The sequence below is a fragment of the Mirounga leonina genome, unplaced genomic scaffold (assembly GCF_011800145.1).
Source record: "Mirounga leonina isolate KUSES-001 unplaced genomic scaffold, KU_Mleo_1.0 Mir_200, whole genome shotgun sequence".
Lineage (NCBI taxonomy): Eukaryota > Metazoa > Chordata > Mammalia > Carnivora > Phocidae > Mirounga > Mirounga leonina.
The window spans coordinates 26,328-53,340 of record NW_023270503.1 but is presented as its reverse complement, the minus strand read 5'-3'; the positions used below and the strand labels follow the sequence as shown (position 1 = coordinate 53,340).

The 27,013-nt window shown below is 55.1% G+C and overlaps 1 protein-coding gene across 5 annotated transcripts in view; it reads right to left on the bottom strand.

The window, feature by feature from the left end:
* ATP2A3 (ATPase sarcoplasmic/endoplasmic reticulum Ca2+ transporting 3) overlaps nucleotides 1–25,707 on the bottom strand; it is a 35,252-nt gene extending 9,545 nt beyond the window's left edge. For 4 of the 5 annotated variants that reach the window (XM_035027491.1, XM_035027488.1, XM_035027489.1 and 1 more), the window contains exons 1-17: nucleotides 25,439–25,707; nucleotides 15,536–15,553; nucleotides 15,184–15,266; nucleotides 13,607–13,711; nucleotides 13,281–13,419; nucleotides 12,914–12,994; nucleotides 12,737–12,822; nucleotides 10,737–11,201; nucleotides 9,061–9,149; nucleotides 8,755–8,857; nucleotides 7,320–7,451; nucleotides 6,800–6,925; nucleotides 5,401–5,619; nucleotides 4,949–5,284; nucleotides 2,444–2,664; nucleotides 1,364–1,566; nucleotides 708–793 (exon numbers count right to left, since the gene is read on the bottom strand). In XM_035027491.1, the coding sequence (XP_034883382.1) occupies nucleotides 708–793; nucleotides 1,364–1,566; nucleotides 2,444–2,664; nucleotides 4,949–5,284; nucleotides 5,401–5,619; nucleotides 6,800–6,925; nucleotides 7,320–7,451; nucleotides 8,755–8,857; nucleotides 9,061–9,149; nucleotides 10,737–11,201; nucleotides 12,737–12,822; nucleotides 12,914–12,994; nucleotides 13,281–13,419; nucleotides 13,607–13,711; nucleotides 15,184–15,266; nucleotides 15,536–15,553; nucleotides 25,439–25,556 (2,610 nt within the window). In that variant the 5' untranslated portion in view covers nucleotides 25,557–25,707. The remainder of the gene's footprint in view (nucleotides 1–707; nucleotides 794–1,363; nucleotides 1,567–2,443; nucleotides 2,665–4,948; nucleotides 5,285–5,400; nucleotides 5,620–6,799; nucleotides 6,926–7,319; nucleotides 7,452–8,754; nucleotides 8,858–9,060; nucleotides 9,150–10,736; nucleotides 11,202–12,736; nucleotides 12,823–12,913; nucleotides 12,995–13,280; nucleotides 13,420–13,606; nucleotides 13,712–15,183; nucleotides 15,267–15,535; nucleotides 15,554–25,438) is intronic. The other variant, XM_035027490.1, reaches the window with a different exon arrangement.
* Between the last annotated feature and the right edge of the window lie 1,306 nt (nucleotides 25,708–27,013).

Here is a 27,013-nt window from a genome sequence, read left to right as displayed (position 1 = left end):
TCAGTGTGGAGTCTGTTTGGATTCTCTCTCCCTTTCCCTCTGCCTCTCTACCCCACGCTTATTCTCTCTCTCTCTCTCTAATAAATAAATCTTTAAAAATAATAATTAAAAAAAAGGAAATGCCCAGACAGAGGGACAGACTGACAGATAGCAGCTGAGGGGTCTCTTTGCTTGCTTCTAGAGCTATGCTGAGCTAAGCTAGCCCTGTGGTGGGCACCTGCTAGGCAGGTGACTTCAAGAGGTCAGTGGATCCCTTTCTAGAGAAGCATGTTGTTATGGAGGTGGAGGGGGAGCCTGGCAGATTCCTTCCCTCCACTGTCAATCTCCTTACTTGGACCCCCTGCCTGAAGTTCTACTTTTTAGGGGTTCATATGTCTGAGCCCTCAATTTTTGGGGGGTTCCATGATAAAGGTAAGATACTTCTGCACAGTTATGCCCCTTGTTAGTCCCCTAACTAAATGATTGGGAGAAGGAGTAACCACTTCTCTGGCTCAGGAGCTGGGCTGCTATCTCTAGGTTTCCAGTGGCTTCTGAGCTTGCCTCCTTTGATGGTGGATGTCTGTGTACGTGTATGGGGGTAAGGAGGGACAGCTGTAGGTCAACCATGGGGTTCCAGGCCCCTTTCCCCTGGAACTCCAACAACTACTTGGGCTGTGATTTCCACCTCAGAAATAACCCCAACAGGCTCCCTGGCTGTCCTTGCTTACCAGTTGGTAGAAGGTGACGTGAGGTCCCTCGGGATCATAAAGGAACCACCAAGTGGCAGCAGCCACCGTGGCCAGGCCCACGTACACTGCAAGGAGGAGAGGAGGAGACAGGCTATAGTGGGTAGCTGTGGTTTTCTGGCATCCACTTCTTCCTAACAATCCCCTGAATTTCTGTCAAAGAACCACCCTCTCCCTCTCTGAGCCATGTGGTTTGCAAGCACCTGTCCTTAGCAACAGTGGTGGGCCCTGACCAGCAATCAGCACCCGCCACACCCCTGGCCACGGTGATTGGTAGGAGATAAGCAGGTGACCCAATCTGGGCCAAGAACAGGTCTGAGACTTTTGTCATATTACTGAGGGGTCACTCTCTGTTCTGTTGAATTTGGGGTTGTGATGGAGTAAACATGAGGCTACAGCTGCAGCAGCCATCCCCCCTCCAGGGGATGCCTGAGAATGGAGCTGAGGCAGAGCCAAAATATGCCGGTGATCCTGAGGCCTGGATCCAGCCATACCTGAAGCATGCGCTAGTCTTTTCCATGAGATGAGCCCAGTTTCTTTTGGCATGAGCCAGGCCCAGGCATACTGTCTGTAGTTTGCAAGCCTAAGTCAGAGAACTCTCAAGAAGCCCCTGACACTCCACTGAGGGCCTCACTCACCTCCAATAGCCAGATATCGAAAAAAGAGCCAGCCGCTGATGAGGGCCTCATGAGGGTTCCTCGGCAGCTTCTCCATGATGTCCAGGTCTGGTGGGTTAAAGCCCAGGGCTGTGGCAGGTAGCCCATCTGTCACCAGGTTCACCCAGAGCAGCTGCACAGGGATCAGGGCTTCCGGGAGGCCCAGAATTGCCGTGAGGAAGATGCTGGAACCAGAGTCACAGGCTCTAGTCCCCAGCAACTGGAGGGTCCTACTCCTACTCCCAAGGCTGGGAAGCTCACCTACCGTCTGCATAGGAGCCCCATCTCACTTTGCCAGTTCTTACGTGTGTGCGTGGCTCTGCCCCACGTTGGGTCACTCCTGCCCTCAATCTCAGCTCTGGAACCTGGACAAATCTGGCCTTTAGGCCTCTCCTGTTTAGGCCACAACTCCTCTAGGGCATGTGCGCACGTGGACAACACACACCTGAGTACGTACACATTTTTTTTTTTTGACAGACAGGAGCCAAACTTAGCACAGGCCACACAATCACACAAACATAAGCACCTACAACGCTTGTCCCCACATGCAGAGACGGCGGGATTCACATGTGTCCAGGCAAACTTGTGCTCACCATTCCCCACAGGCCTCTCTCACATGGGAGCCTGAGTGTGTACAAATTACGTACGGGCACAAACCCTCTGTGCTCATACTTATGCCCAAAGACGCACAAGAGAACACGTACCTTTCATTTGAGTACACACACAACTGTGTGCACACATTCACATACACATGTGAGCACAATTACTGCCCCAAAGGGGGGCTAGTTCTCCCATCTTGCCAACTCTAAACGTGGGAGTTATGGCTGAGGGATGATAGGGTACTTTTTAGGCCCCTCGTTGGGGGCTGGGGTTCACCGAGGCCTCTGGAGGAATGATGAGGTGCTCCTGCCCCTGCCCTCCTTGAGGTGAGACCCTAGAAGGCCCCAACCAGGGCAGGACATGTGCCCCTCCACCCGTATAGCCCCATCCCAGGAACAGGCATCTCCCTTAGTGACCTAGAGCTGGTCAAGAGGGCTGGGTAGAGGAAATACAGGGCCTCACCAGACCACCTCGCCCACGTTGGAGGAGATGAGGTAGCGGATGAACTGCTTCATGTTGTTGTAGATGGCACGTCCCTCCTCCACTGCGGCCACGATCGAGGCAAAGTTGTCATCTGACAGCACCATCTCAGCTGCTGACTTGGCCACAGCTGTGCCAGAGCCCATGGCAATGCCAATCTCTGCTTTCTTCAGAGCCGGGGCATCATTCACCCCGTCTCCGGTCTGGGGGCAAAGTTAGGTAGGATCATGCCTAAGAAACTTCACCTCTCCTTCCTTGACTCCCCTCAACTAAGTCTATCCCCAAGCTCAGGGGACATCCCCAAGGAAGCAGACAGCTGAATAGAGCAAATGGTGAGGTTGAAAAGGAACTTAGAGACTGGGCTGGGGATGAGACGGTTGCAGACCAGGACAATTTTGAAGAGAAGATCAATTTGAAGGTCCTCATCTTCTTGATGAGGTGGACTTGGGGAAGAGGGTGGGTCACTGAGGATGGTGGAGATGAAATTCAGGTTGGCTGTGGTGTAGAAGATGAAACTGAGATTAGGGGCAAAATTAAGGTTAAGTCAGGGATGAAGTCAAGGTTGTGGCCCAGGAAAAGAACCAGGTAGGTGTTATAGCTAAAGGTTGGAGCCAAGGTGAAGGTCTGGGTCAACACTGGACTCAGGTAAAGGTCAAGTCAAAGTCAGAGGCCAAATCAAGGTTATGGTCCACATCAGAAGTGATGTCACAGTCAAGGTTGGAGATGCAGTCAAGGTCAAGATTAGAGACCCTATAAAGTTGAGGACTACATAAAGTATTGGTTTTTAGGGGTCAAGGTCAATGTCAAGGATCAGGTCAGGGTGCAGGTCAAGACTGCAGCCCCTACACGTTCTGCATGGAGCACTGGGTGTTATGCACAAACAATAGATCATGGAACACTACATCTAAAACTAATGATGTAATGTATGGGGATTAACATAACAATTAAAATTTAAAAAAAAAAGACTGCAGCCCCTAACAAGGTTGAGCTCAAAGTAAAAATCAGATTAAGATGGTCAAGTTCAAGGTCAGGAACCAAGTCAACATGAAAGTCAAAAATAAAGTTAAGAACCAGATTACAACTGTAGTCAAGATTGGTGACCAGCTCAGTATCAAGGTCAAGACTGGGTCACAGGTTAGCATTAAAGTCAAGGTAAAGGACTGGGGGTGGAGGTCAACAGAGGCCAGGTCAGGGGTGAGATTGGGGTCAAGAATCAGATCAGTGTTGAGAATAGGTCTGTAATCAAGAATGAGACAAAAAAAAAAAAACTGGGCCCAAACAAAAGGTCTGTCCAAAGGTGATAACGGATAAATAAACTGTGGTTATATTCACATGGTGGAAGGCTACTTAATGATATAAAAAACAATCATCTACTGATACCCAGACAACGTGGATAAATTTCAAAAGAAAGAAGCCAGACACAAGAGTACACACTGTGTGATCCCATTCATATGAAAATCTAGGACAGGCAATCGATGGTAGAAAAATGGCCTGTTGTGAGAGAGGGGCCTGATGGGGAAGGTACGTGAGGGAACTTCATGCGTCCATAGTGATGTTCCTTATCTTGATAAGGGTTCAGATGACACGCAAAGGTGTGTCTGCACTTATCAAAACACATCAAATGAATGATATGCTTAAGACTTGTGCATTTCGGGCGCCTTGGTGGCTCAGTCGTTAAGAGTCTGCCTTCGGCTCAGGTCATGATCCCGGGGTCCTGGGATCAAGCCCCGCATCGGGCTCCCTGCTCGGCCGGGAGCCTGCTTCTCCCTCTCCCGCTCCCCCTGCTTGTGTTCCTGCTCTCGCTCTCTCTCTCTCTGTCAAATAAAACAATAAAATCTTTAAAAAAAAAAAAAAGAAAGAAAGACTTGTGCATTTCATTGCATGTAAGTTTTGCCTCAAAAAGGAAAAAAATAGAACCACAAAGAACTGCTGCTCTCTAGAATATGCATTCTAAATTATGTGAGGGTGAAGTGTACTGATGTCTGCAACTTACTTTGAAATTTATTTAAGAAAAGATGGATGAAGGATGGATAGATGGATAGGTATTTGCAAAGCAAACAGAATATTACTTGTAGAATCTAGATCATAGATATTACAGGTGTTTACTAGGAAACTATTTTAATTTCTTCTTGCGTTTGAGATTTTTTGTAATAAACCGTTGGAAAAAACATGAGGGGCGCCTGGGTGGCTCAGATGGTTGAGCGTCTGCCTTCGGCTCAGGTCATGATCCCGGGGTCCTGGGATCGAGTCCCACATCGGGCTCCCGGCTCAGCGGGGAGCCTGCTTCTCCCTCTGACCCTCTCCCCTCTCATGCTGTTTCTCTCTCGCTGGCTCTCTAAAAAATAAATAAAATCTTTAAAAAAAAAAAACAAAAAAACAAGAATGAAGCAGAAGCAGAGGTGGTATGGGTTGCTCTTTCCAAGCTCTATGGCCAGTGTCCCCCTCACTCCTCCCCACCTCAGTTCGGCTCCCATCTTGTGGCCTCACCATGGCGGTGATCTCATTAAAGGACTGTAGGTTCTCTACGATTCGGGACTTGTGCGCAGGTTCCACACGGGCAAAACAGCAAGCCGTGCGGCAGGCGTGGCGCTGCTCCTCGGGGCTGAGGTCATCGAACTCGCGGCCTGTGTAGGCCTTCCCCACCACGTCCTCTGTGTCCCTGAAGATGCCAAGCCGGCGGCAGATGGCCACAGCTGTGCCTTTGTTGTCCCCTGTGATCATGACCACACGGATGCCGGCCTGGTGGCAGCGTGCGATGCAAGCAGCCACCTCAGGCCTTGGAGGGTCCAGCATGCCCACGCAGCCCACAAAAGTCAGGTCCGCCTGTAGGGAGGGGGCAGATGCAAGTGGAGCCTGGGCCCATGCTCAACCTCCTACCTGCGCAGCCTTTGCAGGGAGACGCACAGCCCCCAGCCTTGGGGCTCTGCCCTGGCGCCCACCTCGTACTGCACAAACTTGCTGCAGTCGTCCAGCTGCATGTCCTCCTTCCTGGGGGGTGCATCCCGAGTGGCCAGTGCCAGGCAGCGCAACATGTCTGAGCCTGAGCCCCAATCCCGAATCTTGGCCAGGATTTGCTCCCTGCAGGTGGCAGTCAGGGGTACTGTGTGGCCCCCCACTCGGACTGAGCTGCAGCGCTCGATCACACTCTCAGGAGCCCCCTGTATCGTGGGTGAGGGGAGAGGCAACTCTGTCAGTCAGGACCCCTTCCTTCCCCTCTTGCCCAACTGAGGAAGTTGAGGCCCAGAAATGGGAAAATGCCATCCAAAGGGACACAAAGCAAGATATGGACCAGATTCCATTCTTTGAAAGTTCAGAGTGAGAACCAAGGGGGCCTCACTGTGAGAAAACCCAAAAGGAATGGGGGGGGTTGTGGCTGCCCATTGGGTGGCACCCTCCCCCCCCACCAACCCAAAGCTGGGAAGGTCTGCTGCAGCATTTGGGGAGGGGGGAGAGGACGGGCAGCCCTCCTACAGGTCCTGCCTCCCTGCCAATCTGGTGCGGCTGGGATCCCAATTCTGTAGGGGGCTCAGCAATGGGAGGCAAGCTGAGCCCTGCCTGGGGACCAGAAATAGAACCATGCTGAGGGTGTGGCTCTGGGAAGGTGTTCTTGGGGGTGACAGGTTCCTCACTAGCCTTGGGGTCTCACCTTGGGTCTTGCCCCTATTCTCACCTTGGGAATAGCTTCTGAACCCTCCATCAACGCCTTCTCCCTCTCCCCAAAGGGCACTCCAAATGCTAAGTTTTCAAGGTGGCCTGAGATCCCAATACAGAAGCCTTTTCATTTCAAAAGGGGTTAAAACCTCCATTTCAGTGTGAAGTTAGGACTGTCATTCCTACTTCAGGTTGAAAAGCAGTGACAGGCAGTATGATGGGCAGAAGTCTGGATGGGAGACTTCCTTCCCTAGGACTCAGTTTCCAGAACGTGAAGCACCAAAGATGGGCACCAACCACTGCAACACCCCCATCGGAGGTGAAAGGCTTTTGAGATCTTCCAGCTTGACCTTGCCATTCAGATGGGGAGACTGAGGCCCATGGAGGAGCATAGGTGACCCCAAGGTCATGTGACAAGGCAGTGCCTCTCAGCCCAGAGTTGGGACCATGGTGAGCGGCAAGCCTTGGTGCCTGGCCCTGGCTTTATCTCCACTAAGGCTGGATCCTGCTCCCAGTTCCCCATGGAAGGCTGACCACCCTCATTCTAGATTCACTGCTTCGACAATGGGCCTCACAGCTCCCTCAGTCTCCCACAGTGGCAGTCACTAGCTCTTCAGGGGACTGAAGATCAGATCTCCCAGGGACTCCACATGTGCAGAAGCCCCAGGCCAATTAGGCAGGCCCCACCTTCACGAACATCTTGCTGCCCTGCGCTGCCAGGCCAGGGCCAGTGGGCGTGCAGTACACTGACATGGACTTCCGGTCTCGGGAGAACTCCAGAGTAAACTCCTTGCGCATCAGCTGCTTGATGACCTATGGGGCTCAGAAGGGTCAGGATGTGAGGGGCGGAGCCAGAAACTCTCACTGCTTTCTTTCCAGCAGCTGGATCCCACGAAGAGCCTCTTGCTCCCTGTGGGATGATGTCTATCCGCCTCTGATCCTGACATTTGAAGCCCCCCCTCCCCCCCCCCCCCCCCCCCCCCCCCAAAAGGTTGCCACTTCCTGGCCATGCTGTGCACTTCCCAACTCTGGGTCCTCGCCCACACTCAGCCTCCTCCTCTCTTTTCTCTCTAGCCAAGTCTTACCAGGGTCTGGGGTCCCTCCTCCTCCCAGAGGCCTCCCAAGACCTTGTCCTCCTCCCTTTCTTCTCCAGATGCCCAGACGCCCCAGCTACGAGGCCTGTGGCCAGAGCCCTCACTGTGCTCACCGCATTGCAGGCACTGGCTCGCTCCACCCGGGATAGGGCCTGCACGTTGGTGTCAAACACATTCATTTTCTCCACCAAGCAAGTCAGAGCCGTCTCCGTGGCCTCTCCTACCTTCTCATACACGCCCTTAGCCTGGTGGGGCCCAGAGTACAGGGGGTGAAGAGCAGGGCAGCCTCCAGTGGACCCCCATCCTTACCTCCCACATCCTTACCTTACCTCCTGGCCCCTGGAGCTCTCGTTACCAGAGTTACCTTTAACCTCCTTTGCAGCAGGCCAGTGGGGCCCTTCCCAGTCCAGCTGACATGGGGTCTGGAGAGTGTCTGGCACTGAGGCTTCCCTTCCCTTCTGACACCCCCTCCGCCCCATCCCCACCCCCACCTCCGCCCCAGGCCTCAGTGAACGTGTATCCTCCCTGCTATCCACCTCACTCTCTGCAGGCTCCTTCTCAGCCTCCTTCCCCAGATTCCCCAGATTCCTCTTTCTAAACTCTGCTGTCCAGACCCTGCTCCTTCCCTCCCACCTTCTCTCCCTGAGGCCTCATATACCCTCTGCTTCCCCCACCTGTCATGTGCTTGACTTCCAGTGCCCAGCCTGGCAGTGACATTTCCCCTGAGCTCCAAGCCCACATATCTAATTGCTGCCTGTTGGACTTGGTTCCTTAGTGACCCTCAGGCCACCTCCCCTTATCCCTATATTTGCCACTCCAGTGGACAGTCCCAGCCAGGACAACAACCAGGAGGTACCCTCCGTCTCTTTCACCTAACCAGTCACCAAGTCCCACCCTAAATCTCCAACCCACGCTTTCTTCCCTTTCCCTGGAGCCCCAGCCAGCAACTCTCTGACCTGGGGGAACACACAGGGGCTCCCTGAATCCACTCTTGTCCTGTCTGTTCCATCCTCCACACAGAAGCCTAGGCGATCTTTTGTAAATGCAAATCTGACCATATATATCACTCCTCTGCTCAAAAGCCCTTGGTGGCTGTCTGCCGCCTTCAGCTCATTATGGGACCCAACTTGATCTGGTCAAGTCCTTCCCTCAGGCAGGAGTATCTTCATGCATGTTCCATTCCACTGCTCCAGCAGCAGCTAAGGGCATTCAATGCCTGCATCCCACCAGCTTGTTATGACCTGTGGGCCTTTTCTGGGCTGTGCCTTCTACGGTAAACACCCTCCCTAGTCCTACTGCCCAAATCTCTTCCTCGACACCGTGGCACTACAGTCCCTTACATTACCGTCTTCCACAGCCCGAGAGCCCTGGGGCACAGTCTCAAAGCCAGTGTGAGAAAGCAGTGGCGGTGGGGGTCTGCAGAGGTGGCAGTGTTCCCGGGGTGTGGCACTCCAAAGAGGCAGGGACTGCCAATCCTGGGAGTTTTGAGACTCTGGGAGAAGGGTCACCTGGATACTAGAGAGGTCACGGAAGAGCGCTGGGTCTCACCTCGTTGTAGTCCAGCGCCGAGTCGTTGCAGAGGGCACAGATCGTCGCCAGCTCCACCAACCCATCGAACTGCCCACAGCGCACAGGCTGCTCCGCCCGCCTCCTGTGGGGCGGGGCCTTGGCACCAGGGCATTTGGCCCCGTCCCTGGGAGGTGCATGGCCTCCTGATCCCGCCCACAGAGCTCAGAGCCCCCGTCCCTGGGAGGTGCATGGCCTCCTGATCCCGCCCACAGAGCTCAGAGCTGTCCGGTGTGGCCCAGTTCACCGGGGAACCCCGCCCACCACACCCCCTTGCCCAGCACTCACACTTCGCCCTCCGGGGCATAAGTGGTGCCTGAGACGGTGAACTCGTGCAGACGGCAGGAGCCTGCTTCGGCCTCGGCTACCACGAACATCTGGGGAGGACAGAGGCATGCTTAGGCAAGCCCTCACCTCTCTCCTCTTTGGGCAGCCAGTCTGAATAAAGCCTGACCCAAAGGTGGGATCCTCTGGGCCCCTGGAGAAGCTGCTGGCCTTCTCTCCTGCCAAGCTCTGGGAGGTGCAGTGTGAGAGTAGGGTTCCAGCTGAGGCAGGGCCTCCTCTCTGGACCCCCTGAGGGGTATAAGGCAGATTTCTCAATGTTCTGGATGGAGCCCTGGATCCTTGCCCATTTTGTTAATGCGACTCCTGGCTGAGCACCTGAGCATTAGTTTCTCCACTGGTAAGAGGAGAAGAGAGTGGGATCAGAGTACAGCTGCCCCTCTCCTCCCCATGAAGGGATGGGTTCCTGGCCTCTAAGGGTAGAAACCCACACTCTGCTCTGAGGCACAGACTCTCCTGCCCAAAGGTGTTCGCAGACAGTGAGCTCTTGCCTACAGGGCCTGCTGGGTCACCCAGCCTCTACCTGTGCACCCCAGGGTCAGGCGGTTTACCCCTCCCAGGGCAGCCCATTTCCTTGCCTGTCAGCCAACTTCACCCAGGACGTAGTTCTTGCTTTCCAGAAATTGCATTACTGCACATTTCCAAGTCAATGACCAGCTCAGCACCCAGTAGGTGCTCAACAAATGTCCCTTCTTTTGTGCTCCCCTCCCTATTCCTGAGGGCAGCCCTCCAGCCAGCATAGCTCTTGAGAAGTGAAGTTCCTCAGCCCCTCTTCCAGCAAGTAAGGCCTCTACAACTACCCTATAGTGTGTTTTCCAAATCTTTATTACAGTTAAGGAACACTCTGTTCAAATGAAGTCCTACTAGAGATTTTAGAGGTTAGGGGCCACAGGATGTAAAGCTTGCAGGTGCCCCTTCCCCTGTGGCGGCCCCTAATGGGCTTCAGGGTTTTGGATACAGAGCCTGAGTTTCCCAGTGGGCAGATTACGGGAGTAGAGGTGGGAGAAGGGTGATGGGGGGAATCTGGGAGGGGTGGGAAACCCACAGCCTTCACCATTACCCCACCCACCCCTCTGCCCCATGGGCCTGCTGGAGTTTCAGCCAGAATCCCTGGAGCATGCAGGCAGCAGGCCCAGGATCTGGGGTGGAGTGCCAGGACATGAACAGTTCCTGACCCGGCCCTTCCCGGGTCACTGGAGCTGGCCTATCTGGTGACAGGCATTGGCTACGGAGTCATGGTGGAGCAGGACAGAACCTGGTTGGGTCCAGGCCCGGCTTGGCTCAGATGCCAAGGCTCTACTTGACCCTCTGCTCTGTCCTTTATGGCTGTCTATCAAAACTTGCATACCCAATTTCAGTTGGAGAAACTGAGGTTCGTAGACAGGCAATGACCTGCCAGGGCCCTACAGTGACATCTGGGTCCTAGTGACACAGGTCTAGCCAGACTTTGCTGCTCTGCCCCATGAAAGCCTGGAGCTGCTTCCCACCATGGCGCAGCCCACAGGTTCTGTCCTCCGTCCCCTGCCAGAGAGGAGTCAGGGGGCAGCCCAAGGAGGGAGCTCAGCCTGCTGAGCATCACACGGCAGCACCAGCAGGACCCCAAGCCGACTGCAGCTTCTCACCCGGCAGACGGACATCTGGTTGGTGGTGAGTGTGCCGGTCTTGTCGGAGCAGATGACTGAGGTGCAGCCCAGGGTCTCCACGGAGGGCAGGCTCCGCACAATAGCATTCTTGCGTGCCATGCGCCGTGTGCCCAGAGCCAGGCAGGTAGTGATAACGGCCGGGAGGCCCTCAGGGATGGCAGCCACAGCCAGGGCCACGGCAATCTTGAAGTAGTAGACAGCGCCATGGAGCCAGGAGCCGCCATGGGCCGGGTCAGCAAAGTGGCTGATGTTGATGACCCACACGGCCACACAGATCACAGAGATGGCTCGGGACAGCTGCCGCCCGAACTCATCCAGCTTGCGCTGCAGCGGCGTCCGCTCCGGCTCCACCGCAGCCATCTGGCTCCGGATCTTGCCCAGCTCCGTGCGCAGGCCTGTGGCCACCGCCACACCCAGGGCCTTGCCCGATGCGATATTGGTGCCCTGGCCGGGGGACAGACGAGAAGGGCTGCTTAGCATCCCGGCGGGGGCCCAGGACCCCAACCCCTCCAGGCTAGGGCAATGTTCTCATCCCCTACTGGGCTTCCTTCATCTCCGTGTGGCTCAGCGCTCCCAGCCTCACGCAGCTATCCAGTACCGAGCTGTGGCGGTCGCCCCCATGACAGTGCTAACTCCGCCTAGGCCAGGACTCGCCGCAGCGCCATACCCCCAGTGCCTGGCACGGGGCCTGGCACGGGAAGCACTGCATCGATACCGACAGTGTGATCAGCTAGCACAGCACACTACCAACCTTGACAAATGCCATTCATAAGAAGCCAACGTGGCCACACCGGAGTGCCAGGCTGACTGTGATCCTAGGTAAATAATCCGTAAATATGTACCGAAGAATCCAGAGAACTTGAGTTTACGTCCATCCACTCCCAAGGCCCTGGTAAAATCCCTAAGTCCTGGTATAAAGGCCAGCTAGCCCGGAGTGTCTGTGTCCACGTCTATAAAATGGTTCAACAAAGCTGCTGCTCTGAGGAGGCTAACAAGCTGGTACCCCTTCAGACAGGTGCCCTGTGCTGAGGCTGGAGACAAGGTAGGTGTCACCAGCAACCTCAGCTTCTCTTCTTTCGCCCGCCCCCCCATGCCCCCACCCCCTTGCAGGCCCTTCAGCTAAGGAAATGACCCGCTGTTAGCCGGGGCATCCCCCTTAGAGAGCTACGTCATGACAGCTGCTGATGCTTGAGCATGCCCTGTACAGCATCCCCCCAACTTCAAAGCAGCTGGTCCAAGGCTCCCATGCATCTAGGCAGGGTGCTCTCCTTAAGAACTCTGGGAGAATATTGCTTTCCCCATTTCTGTTCACTTCTGGGGAGGTTTTCTAGCCTTATAACTTGGTGCCATGGGCCACAGCCGAATGGCCTGACCCATCCTCATGGCTCCCATGTTCAGCTTCAGGCTGTTTCTAGGCAGCCTGTAAGTCCCTCTGAGGGCACAGAGGTATATCATTCCCACCAGCATTGAGCCCACCACTCGCCCTGAAAAGAGCCATTGGGCCTGGCATCTTGCCTTAGGGGGTTGGTTTTCCCATCTGAGAAATGGACCGTTTCTGCCATCCTCCACCACTTTGACAACGCTTATCTCTAGAGGATTCTCCATTGAATGATTATAGGCTAGCTCTGTCCCTCTCCAGGTTAAAGCAGGATAAGCCTAGCAGGCAAGAGGAAAAGCTCTGGAGTCAGAATGTCTGAGTTCACATCCCAGCACTACCATTTACTGGCTGTGTGACCTGGAAAATGCAAATAACAAGAGTACTTACTTTAAAAGCACCGTGAGGCTTAAATACACGTAAAGGGCTTAGAACAGTGCCAGGCACACAGCCTTCAGTAAACACAAGCTATTACCAGTACTATAAATTTGTATGTATTGTCAATAATCGAGGAGGTTCTTTCTGGTAGGGCTTTAACTGATTAAATGTTAAAGTTTTTATGATCAGTGTCCAGACAAAGGCCCCAGCCATCCCAGGGACTTACAGAGAAGAGCATGTTCTTCTTGTCCTGGTTCACAGCTCTGGGATCCAGGATGGCATCTGTGTGCTTGGTCACAGACACAGATTCACCTGGTCATGGAATCAGAAATGAGAAGCCCCACATGAAGATACCCCCATCCTTGGACCTATCCCCTGCTCAGCCCTAGCCTCCGGGCCTCACCTGTCAGGATGGACTGGTCCACTCTCAGTGTGGTGGACTTGATCTCGATGAGGCGGAGGTCAGCGGGTACTTTGTCCCCCACTGTGGAGAGAGAGTGGCTGAGTGTGGCTTTGGGCATCACCCCTTGGCAGAGTCAGGAGGACAGCCAGGAGCCAAGGCTAGGGCTGAGAGGCAGGGGCCTGGGCTGTGATCCCTGAGATAGATGCTGCTCCCTCCTACAGTCTCCTTATCTGTCCAACAAGGTTCTGGCCGAAGCACTTTGGAAGGATCCGACAGCTACCTGCTCTGTGTGTGAGCCAGAAAGATGGGGGCACAGAGAGGGATCGGCTCACCAGCATCACATAATGAAAAGAAGCCCCCAATGTACCTGCCACCTCCACAATGTCTCCAGGGACGATGTCCCGGGCACGGACCCTCTGCACACCTTTGCGGTCTGAGCGGATCACCTTGCCCATCTCAGGCTCGTACTCCTTCAAGGCCTCAATGGCGCTCTCAGCATTGCGTTCCTGTAGAACATGAGGCAGGTAGGTGGTCATCCCCACTGGCCCTTGCAGGCTGACCCCTTGTAACGACACCCCTGGGGGCTGGGATGGAGCTAGAAGCAGAAGAACCTGCAGGACTCTAACACCAAGTGGCGGTCACATGGAGCAGTCGGGAGACCCGAAGGCCCAGGCCCAGCTCTGTGCCTCCCACCTGCCATACGCCCACGATAGCATTGGCCACGAGGATCAGCATGATGACCAGGGGCTCCACGAAGGCTGTTGCTGTCTCTTCACCCTCCTCAAAGCAGGCCAGGACCTATGGAGTCAGAGCTGGTGAGTTGGGGTGATGTTGTGAGCCAGGGTCTGCTCACCGTTTCCTTCATACCCTGGGTCTGCTGTCTCCTGCTTTGGGAGAGATACCCCTGGGGAGCGCTGGGCTTGGAGAGGGCTGCTCTGAGGCCTTGGCTCATCTGCAGGTAGTGACTGCCACCGTCCACGTCCCACCCAGCCAACTTTCAGGATATGGGGCCGTTGTACAGCTAGAGGTCTCACTGTCTGCCTGGCTGTGGTTTTCCAAGTGTGAAGCCAGACTGGCAACCGCAGCATCACCAGGGAACTTGTTAGAAATGCAGTTTTCAGGGTCTATCCCGGTGCTCCCGGGTCGGGAACTTTGGGGTGAGGCCCAGCAGTCTATGTGTTAACAAACCCAGGTGATCCCGTTACAGGCTTGAGCTTGAAGTCCATTGGCCAGAGAAGCATAATTCCAGCCAGAGCCCAGGCCTGGAGGCAGAATACCTGGTTAAAGTCCTGTTCCCACCTCTTGGCCCAGGTGGGTACTGTCACTCCCTTCCACAGGTCTCAGTGGGTCCCCTGGAACCGTGGAGGGCACCAGCACCATTTTGGCTCGGCTGTGGTAAGGCCCGTGCACCGACAGGCCTTTTTTGCTCTGTAAGAGTCATCAGTTTCCACAAGAACGGTTGCTAGGAAGGCCAGACACAGCCGGACGGGCCCCTGCTTCCCTGCGCTCCATGTCACCAACCTGAGGTCTCCTCCCCAGGCCCTGCTGGGCACAGGGCCAAGAGCAGGAACTGTGTCCACCCTCAGGGTGGCCATGTTCCTGCATTACCCTTGGGTTTCTGCTGCTCGGCCATCAGTGAGAGCTACTGTCCCCCTCCCCACAGCCCCACGCTGGCCCCATGGCCCTGCAGGTCCAGGAGGCATTCAGGCAGTAAGAGTGGGGGAGAGCAGCGCAGACAAGCTGTAAGAGGTTAAGGCCCAAATTCTTCTGTGGGGCACTGGCAGCCATGGAAGGGGCTCTCCACGAGGGACAATTTGGCAACATCTGGAGACTTTTGATCATCATAACTGGGGAGTACCACTGGCATTAGTGGGTGGAGGTCACAGATGCTGCTAAATCTTCTCCAGCTCATAGGATAGCCTCCATACAAATAATTATCTAGTCTAAAATGTCAATAGTGCTGTGGTTGAGAAACCTAGCCCTAAGGCAGGGAGGGGTGGGGATCAGACCTGTGCTTCTGAAAGCTCACTCTGACAGTCAGAGTGGAAGGGGACAGATGGGAGCCAGGAGTCCAGTGTGTAGGGGGCAGGCTTCGAGGTTTCAGGCAAGGGAAGCTGAAGTCTGAGCAAGGCAGGGGGTGGGTAGAGGCCCGGGGATGTCCCCAGCTGAGAGGACAGACCTGTGGTTCAGAGCCTGGGCCTCTGAGCACTGACCCAACCTGGCTCTCCCTTCCAGGCTTTCTGATGCTGGGTGATGGGGGCCTTACTTACGAAGGAGACCAGGGCAGCCAACAGCAGGATGCGCACCAGGAGGTCCTCAAACTGCTCCAGCACCAGCTCCCACAGGGACTTCCCTGAGAACCGGAGCACCATGTGAAGCTTGGGTCCCTTACCGACTGACCTGCCCCCATTCAGAGCTGGGACCACCTCGGAGACCACCTGGCCCACTCCCTCCCTACCATTCAAAGAGCAAGAGCCTGAGGCCCTAGAGGCACAGGTGGGTGATAGTGGGAGGCTCAGGCAAGCCTCACTCTGTTGGGGAGAGGGAAGGACACAACCTGAAAGTGAACAGCCCAAGGATGTTGCCTGGTGGTCTTGCAGCCCGCCCTGGCCCAAGCCTCACCTTCCTCAGTCGGGAGCTCTGCAGGATCCAGGCAGCCACAGGAGCCATGAGGAGACAAGAGATAAATGAGTTATGCAGTGGGACTGTGGAGGTGTCTCAGCAGTCCCTCCCAACTGTGCCTATCCAGGCCACCATGAAGGTCTAGACATGTCCCCACAGCTCTCTGAGGTCACAGAATGGATGGTCTGAGCCCAGAGGCTTCCACTCCTCCACTCACTTCACCCCACCCTGGTTAAGGAGGGTCTGGTACGGCCTGGCTCACCTCGGTTCAAGATCAGAGCCAGGAGGGCCCTTCTAGAACCTCCTCTCCCCCCACCTACAGAGGAGAAACGGAGCACACTGGAGAAGAGACAGGACCCCTGAGGTCACCAGGGAGTTGATAGCTCCCGGGCACTGCTCTTCCTCAGATGGCTGCACAATCCTGTTCAATGTCCCCCACGGCCACGGCAAGGGAGGCCCTCCCTCAAATTGAGAACATTGGCTCGGTCTCCCTCTGACATACCTGCTCCTCTGGGAGCACTTGACATAAGGTCTGCAGCATGGCCAGCCCGCTGAGCCCCACCCTACCTGGGGGTTCCCTTGGGGGCGACCTCAGCAACCAGCGTCCCAGGCAGCGTAACCTGCCATGGTTCAGTTCCTAGGGGTTGAGTCTCAACTTGTTCCCTCCCAGACCCTCTACTAGGGGCAAGACCCATCCCACATGCCCAGTCTGCGACCCACAGAACATTTTGAGGAATGATGCTCCCAAACACCACCAGGACCTGCTGTCACTTTACAAGCTCTATTTTTATCTCCTACATTTCCTGAAGCACCTTTTATTCCAGGTAGAGCTGGTTGCCTCGGTACCTGAAGTCTTTGAATCTTCCCAACAGCTTAAGGGGTGACAGGGCAGGAATGCTCACCCTGTTTCACAGGTGCAAGAACTGAGATCCAGAGTGGAAAAGTGACTTGAACAAGGTCACGCAGCAAGTAGGCAGGTCTATGGGAAGGGGCAGGAGCTGGGCCTCAAAGGGGGGATTCCAATGGGCCTCTCTCTCCATAGGCTGAGCTTAGGCCTTGCTGAGGCCTGTCTGGGGCTCCTCCCAGACTGAGCCTACCTGATCCCTGCTACTGAGTCCAGTCTCCAGGCCAGCAACACTGGCATCACCTGGGAGCTTGTCAGCAATGCAGACTCTGAGCCTCTACCCTAGGCTGGCTCTCTCTTCCTCTTCCTCCTTCTTGACACAGGTCCTTGTGACTGTCCACCTGCTTTTAGCTCAAGTATCTGCAAACATTTTTCCTATGGGAGCCCTCTCCCCAGACCACCTGTTTGGAAGATCTGGGGCACCTGGCCGCTGAACCATGGAGAGTATCAAGCAGCCCACTGGACTGCAGGAATCCAGGAGGAAAACACATAACCTAAAAATACATTTTCTAGCATTTTCTCCCTAGTCCTATTTTAGGCAACAGCTGACATTTTCCGTGGAAAATGTAATCTCCAGTGTCCTGCGTTGAGATTAAAATCAAACAGACTTTTTCCTTCTGATCTATTTAGCTGAAGTGAACAGGAAAGGCAGGGGAGGGCCAGGCCTGGTTTTCTGGGCCAATTCTCCAATGGAGCAGGGTCCTTTAGAGGTCACCGAGAACAGTTCCAACCTCATGGCACACATCAGCCTGCTTCTGCCATGCTCTACCCAGGAGAGACTTCTAAACCCTCTACGTCTATGAAGGTCTTCAGTGTTCCTGACCAAAAAAAGGGTTTATCCATAAGGCTCACCTGAATCCCTCCTGCTGTCTCCTTCACCCCTCCCGTCTGTCAGGCATGTAGCCCTTAGGCCACTGTATAAGGCCATTTTTTTCTGGGCAGGGTCAAGACCTGGGGTTGGGAAGCATGTCACAGGGCACACCTAGCAGCTCAAGTTCCCCCCCAAGCTGCCCTCTGCCCATCTCGGTGGTCTCTCAAGTTCTCCCCTTCCGCATTCTGACCCAAAATTTGACTCAGGATCCACTCTTTGGTGGTCATTCGTTCCCCAGATACTTCTGATTTTTCCCACCTGTGGGCACATAGTAGGACTGCATTTCCTGGCCCTTGTGCAAGTTACAAAAAGAAGGATGCATGTTAGTTCTGGGCAGGGGCACTAACGTGGTGGCAGGAGACTCTCGACTTAGAAGGGCACTGTCCAGTAGAACTTTCTGTGGTGATGGAAGTGCCCTCCAGCCGCACGGCCCCATACGGCAGCTACCAACTGCTCGCAGCTCTCAAGCACTGGGAATGCGGCTACCGTGACTGAGGAGCTAAATTCTAAATTTTACTTAATTTTCATTCATTTAAATTTAAATAGCTACACAAGGCTAGTGGCTGTGTACTGGACAGTGCAGATCTAGAGCTCTTTGTCCCTCTGGCACAGTAACCAGCAACCTGTGAGATGGTGTCTGCTCTGTGAACCAGAATCACAGAGTACAGGAGACACGGAGCCCCCAGACGACCTGCCGCTGACATAGTTATACAGTGTGAGCAAGAAATGACCTGTATTGTCTTAAGCCATCGAGATACGGGGTTTGTTACTGCAGCATAACCTGGCCGATCCTGACTGATACCCCCTTCTCCCCAGACCTAGCCTCTACTACAAGGTTCCCCTTTTACCCTTACCCACTCCCCTGGGGAAGGCTCAGCCCGCCACGAGTTCTCAGGAGATGCCCTGCCTATCCCTGCACATGCAGTGCACATGCTTCTAGTCTTGCCTGAGCAACTGGTTCCCTGTGGGGTCCTGAGCCTCATTTGGAAGATGGGGTACCCAGCCCCACCCCAAGGGGCTGCTGTGAGGATTATCATCATTATAAATAAGAACCACATTTACTGAGCACCTACTATGTCCCAAGCGCTTTACCTACATTATCTCCAGAGATGAATGGGGAGGTATTGCATGCAAAGCATGTAAGATGGTACTCCACAGCTAGAGTAACGATAGCAGAATTATTAGTGTTGAGTGTGCCAGATGCCATGCACCCTCTAGTGCATTAACTCTCTTGTGATTCTCAGAGAACCTGAGAAGGAAGGTACAATTATTATTCCCATTTTGCAGAGTAGACAGCTGAAGCACAGAGAGGTTGAGTGACTAGTTTATGGTCATACAGCTGGGAAGTGGCAGCTTTGAACTCAGGTGGTCTGGCTTTTGGTCCCCTGCTTGGCCCCTCCTGGATTAACTCCTAAGCTGCTCTGCCTTCCCACCCTGTCCCACTGCCTTCCCTGGCCAAAGTCACCTGAGAGAACTTGGCATCCTACGTTCTGATTGTTAGGCTGGAGGCCCTCATCCCATTGACAAGCTCACCCCTCCATTGTGACCCCAGAGCACTAGCCAAAATCATCCCTGCCCAAAAAGGCTCTGCTGTCCTCACAGGTGGTTTTTGTGAGGGTTTTCTGGGCGTTACTAGGCTCTGTCTGCTCAGGCCTGGTCTTCTTCAAACTCCAATCCTGCCAAGACCCCAGACGACCCAATTTTCCTTTCACATGACTGGGTCCCAGGGCCATGGAGGAACTAGGAGGGGCTAGCAGACTAGCAGCGGCTAGGAGAGCACCCTCCCAGCCTCTCCCCAGGCACCCCTGTTAGATGCTGTTTCCCCCTTGCTATCCTCAGGCTGGGGGGGGGTGCTAGAGCCCTCAGCAGTGCCAGATGTCCCATTTGTTAAATGGGGAGAATGGCCCAGCCCTGCCCGCCTCTTGGTGCCATTCGCCAGACTGTGCAGGCAAAGACAGTAGTAGGAAGCGCCAGCCCCCCCACATCCCTGCTGGGCCAGCCTGGTGGGAAGTAGCCCTCCACTATTCTTCTGAAATAGTGTACCTCTGGACCTCTCACATGGTGGACTCTGCCAGACAACCCCTGCTCTGGGTCACTGATGTCAGACTGAGCTGGCCTACACCCCAGATGCCCAACGTGGGGCTGGCCTGGAGGGGTCTGGAGTTAGTCTGTGGGTCCGGGGGGGGGGGGCAAAGAGGAGTATATGATCAGAGAAGCTTCATGGTTTAGGGCAAGGAACCTGGCCCAGAGGGCTAAGTTCATGTCTTGCTCTATCTCTTGATAGTTCTCTGACTATGGACAAGTCACTTAACCCCCTCTGTGCCTCAGTTTCCCCATCTGCAAAATAAGGATAATAAAAGCAACTACTCTTAAGTCATTGTGAAGATTAACTGACATGCTATTCATAAGGTGCTTAGAAGATGCACAGCACATGGTAAATACTCAATAAACATTAGCTATAATATTAGTTATTAAAATGTAAGCTCCTTGCCAGTAGGACTCTGTTAAGTGCAGTGTCTCCAGCACCTGGAGCAGTGCCTGGCACATAGTAGGTGCTCAATAAAGATTAGTGAGTGAATGAATGACCCTGCCTCATGAACCATCAGTGGCTCTTCTTGGCCTGCAGAATAAAGACCATCCTTAGCATGGCCTTCAGGGCCTTCCTGGATCTGCCTCAACCCAGCCCTCAAGAATCCTCCTATACCTTAGGCATACGTCCATCTGCCAGCCAAGCGAGATGCCTCAGAACTGCCACCACCTTCCCTGGTTTTGCTAGAGCTTTTTCCCCTCCAAGATTTTGCTGGGGCCATTCCCTCTGTGCAGAGTACGCTTCCCTAAGTCCTCATCCAAACCCCAGCCTTTCAGGAAGGCTTCCAGGGAAAGCCCCTCTCCCCCCCCATCCCAGCTCTTCTTTACCAGTCATCAGTACTGGGGCCACCCCCACCTGACTGGGACGCTTCCAGGGTGGGGAGGGGCTGAGTCATCCCTGCGTCCACAAAGAGCCTCACAGAATTGTTTAGTCAGTTGCCCCACGGTTCAGGTAAAGGCCCTGGGCCCGGAGCCTGGAGCCCGGGAGAAGTGGGGTGCAGGGCCCACGCTGCCCCAGGCTCCATGCACCACCTGCTCCCCTAATCTACCCTCTTGACTCCTTTCTTCTCATCTCAAAACATTGGAAACTGGTATTTCAACTTCTAAATGTTGGTTCCAGCCTGGAGAGGCAAGAGCTCACCGAGGTCTTCCTCGAAGGTAAGTTTACAGAGCAATTAAATCACCACTTGCAGAGTCAGGGAGAGGCCTTCACTGAGCAGACCCCACCAAGCCCACCTGACCCTGTCTGGGTCTCAAGGACCTACCTAGAGTGGACAACATGGCCCTGCTCTCAAGGGGCCTTGGGAAGCAGCTTTCCCAGTGCAGGGGCCTACAGCCTACCTGGCTGATCTGGCACTAGGAAACCCTGGCAAAGGGTCTGCTTAGCATCTGTGTGTGAGCTGTGCTGTGGACAGACTCAGCCCTGCCTCAGGGAGCTCCTGGTACAAGGGGTTGCTGCTCCTGGGAGGGTGCTCTAAGGCTGTCCAAGAGGGCCAGTGGGCATGAAAGCTATGGTGAAGCCTGAAAGACCTGTAGCTTCCCAATGCCTGCGGGCAAACCACACCTCCCTCAGATCCAAGAGTCATTTCACATCCTGAGAGGCCTTTAGGGGATCTCTTTAGGGGTTCCATGTCTGCATTGAGGAGGACACTGAGGCCAAGGAGGGACAAGTCCTCCTGAGGCCACCTAGCGAGTTGGACCAGTCAGACCTCACCCCCTCCTCCTGCCTGGCCCCACTCCCCTTGGCCAAGTTTCCAAGGGCCACACATCTGTATTTCCTGAGTTCCAGCAGCCAACTGGGGTCTGGGCTGAGGGCAGGGGATAAGGTCACAGCCCAGACCCCACTGGCAGTAATCTAAATCTGGCCATCCCTTCCACCTGCAGCTCTGGGGTGGTTGTATCCACTACACAGTTGGGCAGCATGAGGTCCAGGAAGGCAGGCTCTGGTTCCTGTTAGAGACCTTCCCCCAGCTCCCCAGAACAGGAACAACCCCAGACCTTCTGGGCTCTTGCCTGACTTCCATATCACTAGGCTCTCCAGGGCCATTAGGCATTGGCGCACTTGGGAGGACAAGCCCAACACAGTTTTGCCTCTTGCCTTGGCTCATGTCCAGCAAAGGTGATGGGCGGTCCGTTCAAGGACACAAGGAAATCAAATGGCTCCTAAATATAGGGGGAAATGCCCAACCCGATTTGTAAGCAGTGAAACGTGAAGTACAACTATGAGAGGACCCTTTTGCATCAGATCGGCACAGATCAGAATGTCCAGTAGCGCCCTGCAGTGGGGCAGGGGCGAGGAAACAGGTGTGTCAGCTTTATGGGGAACAACTTCCCAACAGCTGTCCAAGTTTACACGACACATGACTTCTGACCCAGCAATTCCACTTCTAGGAATGTAGCCGTTGGCACTATTGACGAGTGTGTGAAGTGATGTGGGGACAAGAATATGCCTTGTAACATGTGTGATAGGAGAGGCTATGAACAATCCAAGCGCCCTCCAAAAGCCAGGCAAACAAAGACTACAACAGCCACAGGAAACTCTGCATAGCCACGAGGCAGACTGCGGATGGCCCACATGGCACCATCTCCACGGAAAACAGGGGCAAAACAGCACTCACTATCATTCCCTTTCACGTAAAGAAGATCGTAGATCACAGACGTAGATGTGTATGTACACAGAATATCTTGGGAAGGAGACACCAGACACTGGGAACACTGGGTGGTTGGGGACAGGTCTAGGGAGACTTTACTGTATCTTTTGTACCCTTTGAATGTTGTACTATGTGCACAATTTTATTCAAAAAATAGACAGAAAGGATGTAGAAAGCCTCCGGAGGAAGCTGAGTCCTGGGCACCTCTGGGACCTGCAGGGAAGGGCGTGCTCACAAGAGGTGCTGGGCCAGAAGCCTCCCACTCACTGCCCTGTTGGGGTTATCAGAGGACACCTCTATTCACTGGGGTTGAGATAGGCTGTGTTCTGTGTGTATGGGGGACCCCCAGCTGGCATACTCACTGACAGCACTGCTGAGCCCCCATCCCCCACCTCTGAGGAGGGAGGAGGAAGAGAAGGTGGGAGGGCAGGATCCCCAGTCCCTGCTTTACAGCCTCCCTTCCTCCATCCACCAGCAGAATTTGCAAACTTCAGGACTTAAGCAAATGACTTCCTTGTGGTTTACAGCACTAACAACCTTGCAGGTGCATAGACTCCTGGGGTGGGGGAGGACACTAGTCCCTGGGGTGTTTCCCTCCACCTGTAGGTTGGGCCCACCCCACCACCCAGCTGGCCTGGAGCCTGGCCCAGACTTGTCTGCTACAAGGAGGGATGGCTTGGTGGCACAAACATTTATAAGCAACCATATGACATGGGTCCTATGGTAGCTTCACTTATGGTGGAGAAATCAAGGCACAGAGAGGAGAAGTGGTTTATTTAGGATTACACAGCTATGAAGGGGGCAGAGCTAAGGTTCGACACTCTGTCAGCCCTCCCCCAGAGATGCGTTTACCACTCCAGGTCACCCAAGAGGGAAAGACCTCCCTAATGCCTGTAGATATTGCAGTTCAGCCATGCCTCCTCCTCAGCTGGGGCTGGTCAGAGCGAGAGCATGATGCAGGAAGGGGAAGCTGGCTCCCCGCTCCTCACCTGAGGACTTCCAGAGCCCTGAAATGCTTCCCGAGGAAGAAGCCAATCAGTGATCCGAGGGCTCTCTGGGGCCCTGTGGGGTTGGCGGCATGGCTGGGATAGCTACTGCCTAGCTGACCCCCATCCTAGCACAGCCACCAATACCACAGGCCCAGGGCCTGTGGAACCAGTGACTCCCTTGTACAGACAGGAAAAGCGAGGCTGGAGAGGGAGAGGTACCCAGCACCAGCTCTACAAAGTACTGTGTAACCTTGGGCAAGCTGTCTAACATGCTGGCGACTCAGTTACCTCCTCTGTAAAATGGGAATGACTACAGTTGTTTTCATAGAGTTGTTTTGGGGAATAAATAAGAGATGAAATTTGCTAAGAACAGTGCCTGGCACATAGTAAGTGCTCAGTGAACATTAGCTTTTTATTTTTTAAGATTTTATTTATTTGACAGAGACAGAAAGCGAGAGAGGGAACACAAGCAGGGGGAGTGGAAAAGGGAGAAGCAGGCTCCCGGCGGAGCAGGGAACCCGATATGGGGCTCGATCCCAGGACCCTGGGACCATGACTTGAGCCGAAGGCAGACGCTTAACGACTGAGCCACTCAGGCACCCGATCATTAGCTTTTATTATTGCTACTGTCAAAGCACAAGGAAACTAGGGGAGCCAATCAATGGCCCCCCAACCTACCTACCTACCACTGCACATCCACCTCTTTGGGGACCTATATACCACACCAACATCCTTATCCATCACCTCACACAGATGCTAGTGGCCCGCTCACCCTCAGATCCCCTTACCTACACAAAACAACATGGGGGAGAACTAGAGGCTCCCTCCTTCTCAGGCAGCCCCTCTGCTGGATCAACGAACAAAGGGGAACCAGAAAGAAGAGGGATGTTGCCCAGGGCCACGCAGGGCCTCTGGAGGCAGAACCAAGGGCTGGATCTCCAGTTTTCCTTGGGATTCAGGACTCCCAAGCTGGAGGCCACAGCAGCGCAGAAGAGGCTGTGGAACCCCAGACCTGCTGCCTTGATCCCCATCCCCACCCCAGGGTTGGGGGACAGGTCCTGCTGCCTTGCCCTCTTGTAGCAATGACACCCTCCCTGCCAAGTCACTAATGGAGGATATTAAATAATATTTATCTCTCTAGTTCCTCCCACAGCTCAACTAAATATAGCAACTAATTTTTTTGGAAAAGGATTTCTGCTCCAGAAAGATAATATTTATATAAGAGGTGGTTTTCATAAGCCAATACAAAACCCAAAGCTCCCTTTCTGACAGCTCTTGGTAATTTTCAAGCCATCCCTGAGCTCATGGCCAGAGCACTTTCCCCTCTGGCTGGCTGGGATCCCTGAAAGGGTGAGGCCGCAAGTCCTAAAACAAAGTGGGTCCAGGCTGCACTTTGGGGATGGAGGGGACATTTCCATCTGGATCCCTAACATCGTGCCCAGTGCCCTGGGGGTGGATGAAGAGGGTGGCAAGTGACTTGAGGAGGGGACCTCTACATCTTCCACCTTTACAGGGCCTCCAAATATGCTCAGGGCCACATCCGGAGAGTACTTGGTACTTCTGCCTTCTGGCAGATGGAGAATCCCAAACTCCTTTGAAGACCAGGAAGAAATGATGCCATTTCCACCCAAAGAGCAGTAGCAGGAAGGCTCCCTCCCTGCCCAGAGATGGTCAGGTGCCCCTCCAGGTCAAGAGGAAAAGGCCTTCCCTAGCAACTCCCTGAGTGAGGCCTTGAGTCTGCCCCCGCCCCGCAAAAGTGGGTCTCCTGCCTCAGCAGTTCAAAGCCCCCACCGACTCCCGCCAGCCACATCCGCCTCCTTGGGTTGCAGAAAGAGGAAGACCTGGGGGTGGGGGCGGGGGCGCCAAGGCTGTCAACCGACAAGCTGCACCTTCTGGGTTTTTTACTGTGCCCTCGGAGAGACCCTCAGGGCCAGCTGGGAGGCTGGGTCTCAGAGTCCCTGACTGGCCCCTAGCCAGCTGATCCCAGCGTGTGCGTTTGCATGATGCGGGCAGGTTGCAGTGCGGGGCCAAGACCCAGCGCTGACAGTGGATAGTGGTGGATTCAAGCTTGCGGGAGTGGCTAGGGTCGGGGGTGTATGTGGGAAGCCCGGAAGGACCGCACAGGTCCCTGGGCCTGGGGGAAGGGGAGCTGGGAGGGGGAGCCAGGCGTCAGGTCTCTAAACCCGGAACCCGCCCAACCCCCCGCGAAGGTGGCCGCGCAGCCCGTCCGAGTGCCCCAAGAGCATCTGCAGAAGTTTCCGGAGCTCTCGCTTCCTGCCCGCCCGCGGGGACCGAGGGCTGGAAAGGGGGAGGACCGCTCCCCGGTTTCGGCGTAGGGGAGTAAACGGAGACTGCGGCGCGTGCGGCCCCTCGCTTCCCCGGCCAGGCCCGCGCTCTCACCGTTGGGGCCGTAGCGCTCCCGCGCGCCAGACACCTGCTCCGGCCTCAGGCCGCTCTCGACCCTCACCGAGAAGCGGTTCAGCACGTCGGCGGCCGGGAGCAGGTGCGCCGCCTCCATGCCGCCCGCCTGATTTTCTGCGCGGTCGGCACCGTCGAGTCCGCCTCTTCGCGGGGCTACTGCGCGGGACGCCGGGAGCTTGGGCCCGGGCGAGCGCCGCGCGAGGTCATGTCAGCGCTGGGACCTTCCCCGACGGCAGTGGCGGCAGCGGCGTCGGAGGCCCGCGCCAGGATGCGGCGCCCCCAGCTCCCTCCCCGGGGCGGGGCGGGGCCCGCCCCCGCATTCACACCCCTTCCGGCAGCCCTCGCTAGCCTGCCGCCGCCCCGCCCCGCCCCGCCCCGCAGCGCCCGGGGACCCGGAGGCTGCGCCGCCCGCCCATTCTGCGGGAGAGGGAACTGAGGCAGCCTGCGAGGGGAGCGCCGAGCGTGGCCGGGAGGGGTCTCGGCCGCTATCCGCAGAGCTCCGGGCGCCCCTAGGGGCCGAGAGCTGCGGCAGGCTGCGGAGCACGGGTCTGTGAGCTGCCTTCTTTTGAGCCTTCCTGGGTCCCCGGAGGTGGCAAAATAGAGGTGTCCGCAGAAGGGCTTCCTACCCCCGAATTTGAATTATGCCAAGAGTGACCCTGGATCTAGACAGAACCCGAAAGCCTGTGAATAAGCGCATCTGCTACGGAGCAGATTACCTGATGTTTTCTTCTTTTGAATTTTGTCCTTTCTTTATCCCTTCCAGATTTTCAGCAGTGCACGGTTATTCCTCATGTAACCGAACCTCTGACAGTGAACAGGTATAAGAGAAAAAAAACCAGTCTTGTTCCCTTGGACTCACACCCTCACCCCAGCAGGAAATGTAACTTCAGAGGTGGGGGCGTGGGGATCCCCAGAGGCCTGAGGGGGTGGGATGGAGGCCTCTGGCCAGGGCCCCCAGGGAGAGTGATCCTGAGCCAGGGATGGGGAGGGACCGAGGAACCCCCATTCCAGCGCTTTGCTTTCTGAGTTCCAGCCGCTCTAGGGGAGACAAGAGAAAGGGCTGCGGGTCAGGGAAGCAACCTATGGGAAGGCAGACACCACTCACCCCACCAAAAAGAGGAGCAGAGAGAGCAATCTACTTCAGGTACCCCTTTCAGCTTAAGACCCAGCCAGTCTCATCCCATGGGCCATCGTATCTCCCACCAAGCTGGCCTCTGCTGTCTTCCCCCTCCGGGGTCCGCCTTGGCAGCACAAGGTCATAGATTCCAGGGTTGAGCCCACCCAGTCAGCTGTTCAAACCCTAGACCCTACAGCGCCTCTGCAGCCAGAAAGCCTTCCCAGATTCTGACTGCAACTGCACACACAAGCCCCAGCTTTCAGCCTGGCCCCTGGTTGCTGACCCCTGCCCAGACCATGTGTACCCTCAGCTCTTGATCTCTTCCTCTCAGGATAGAACTGTGGTCCTCCTCCTCCGTCTCCTCTTCACTATGCCCCCTTGAGCAGAGAGGCACTCAGTGGGGCTGGGCTTTATCTGCACTTGGACAAACAGCTAGT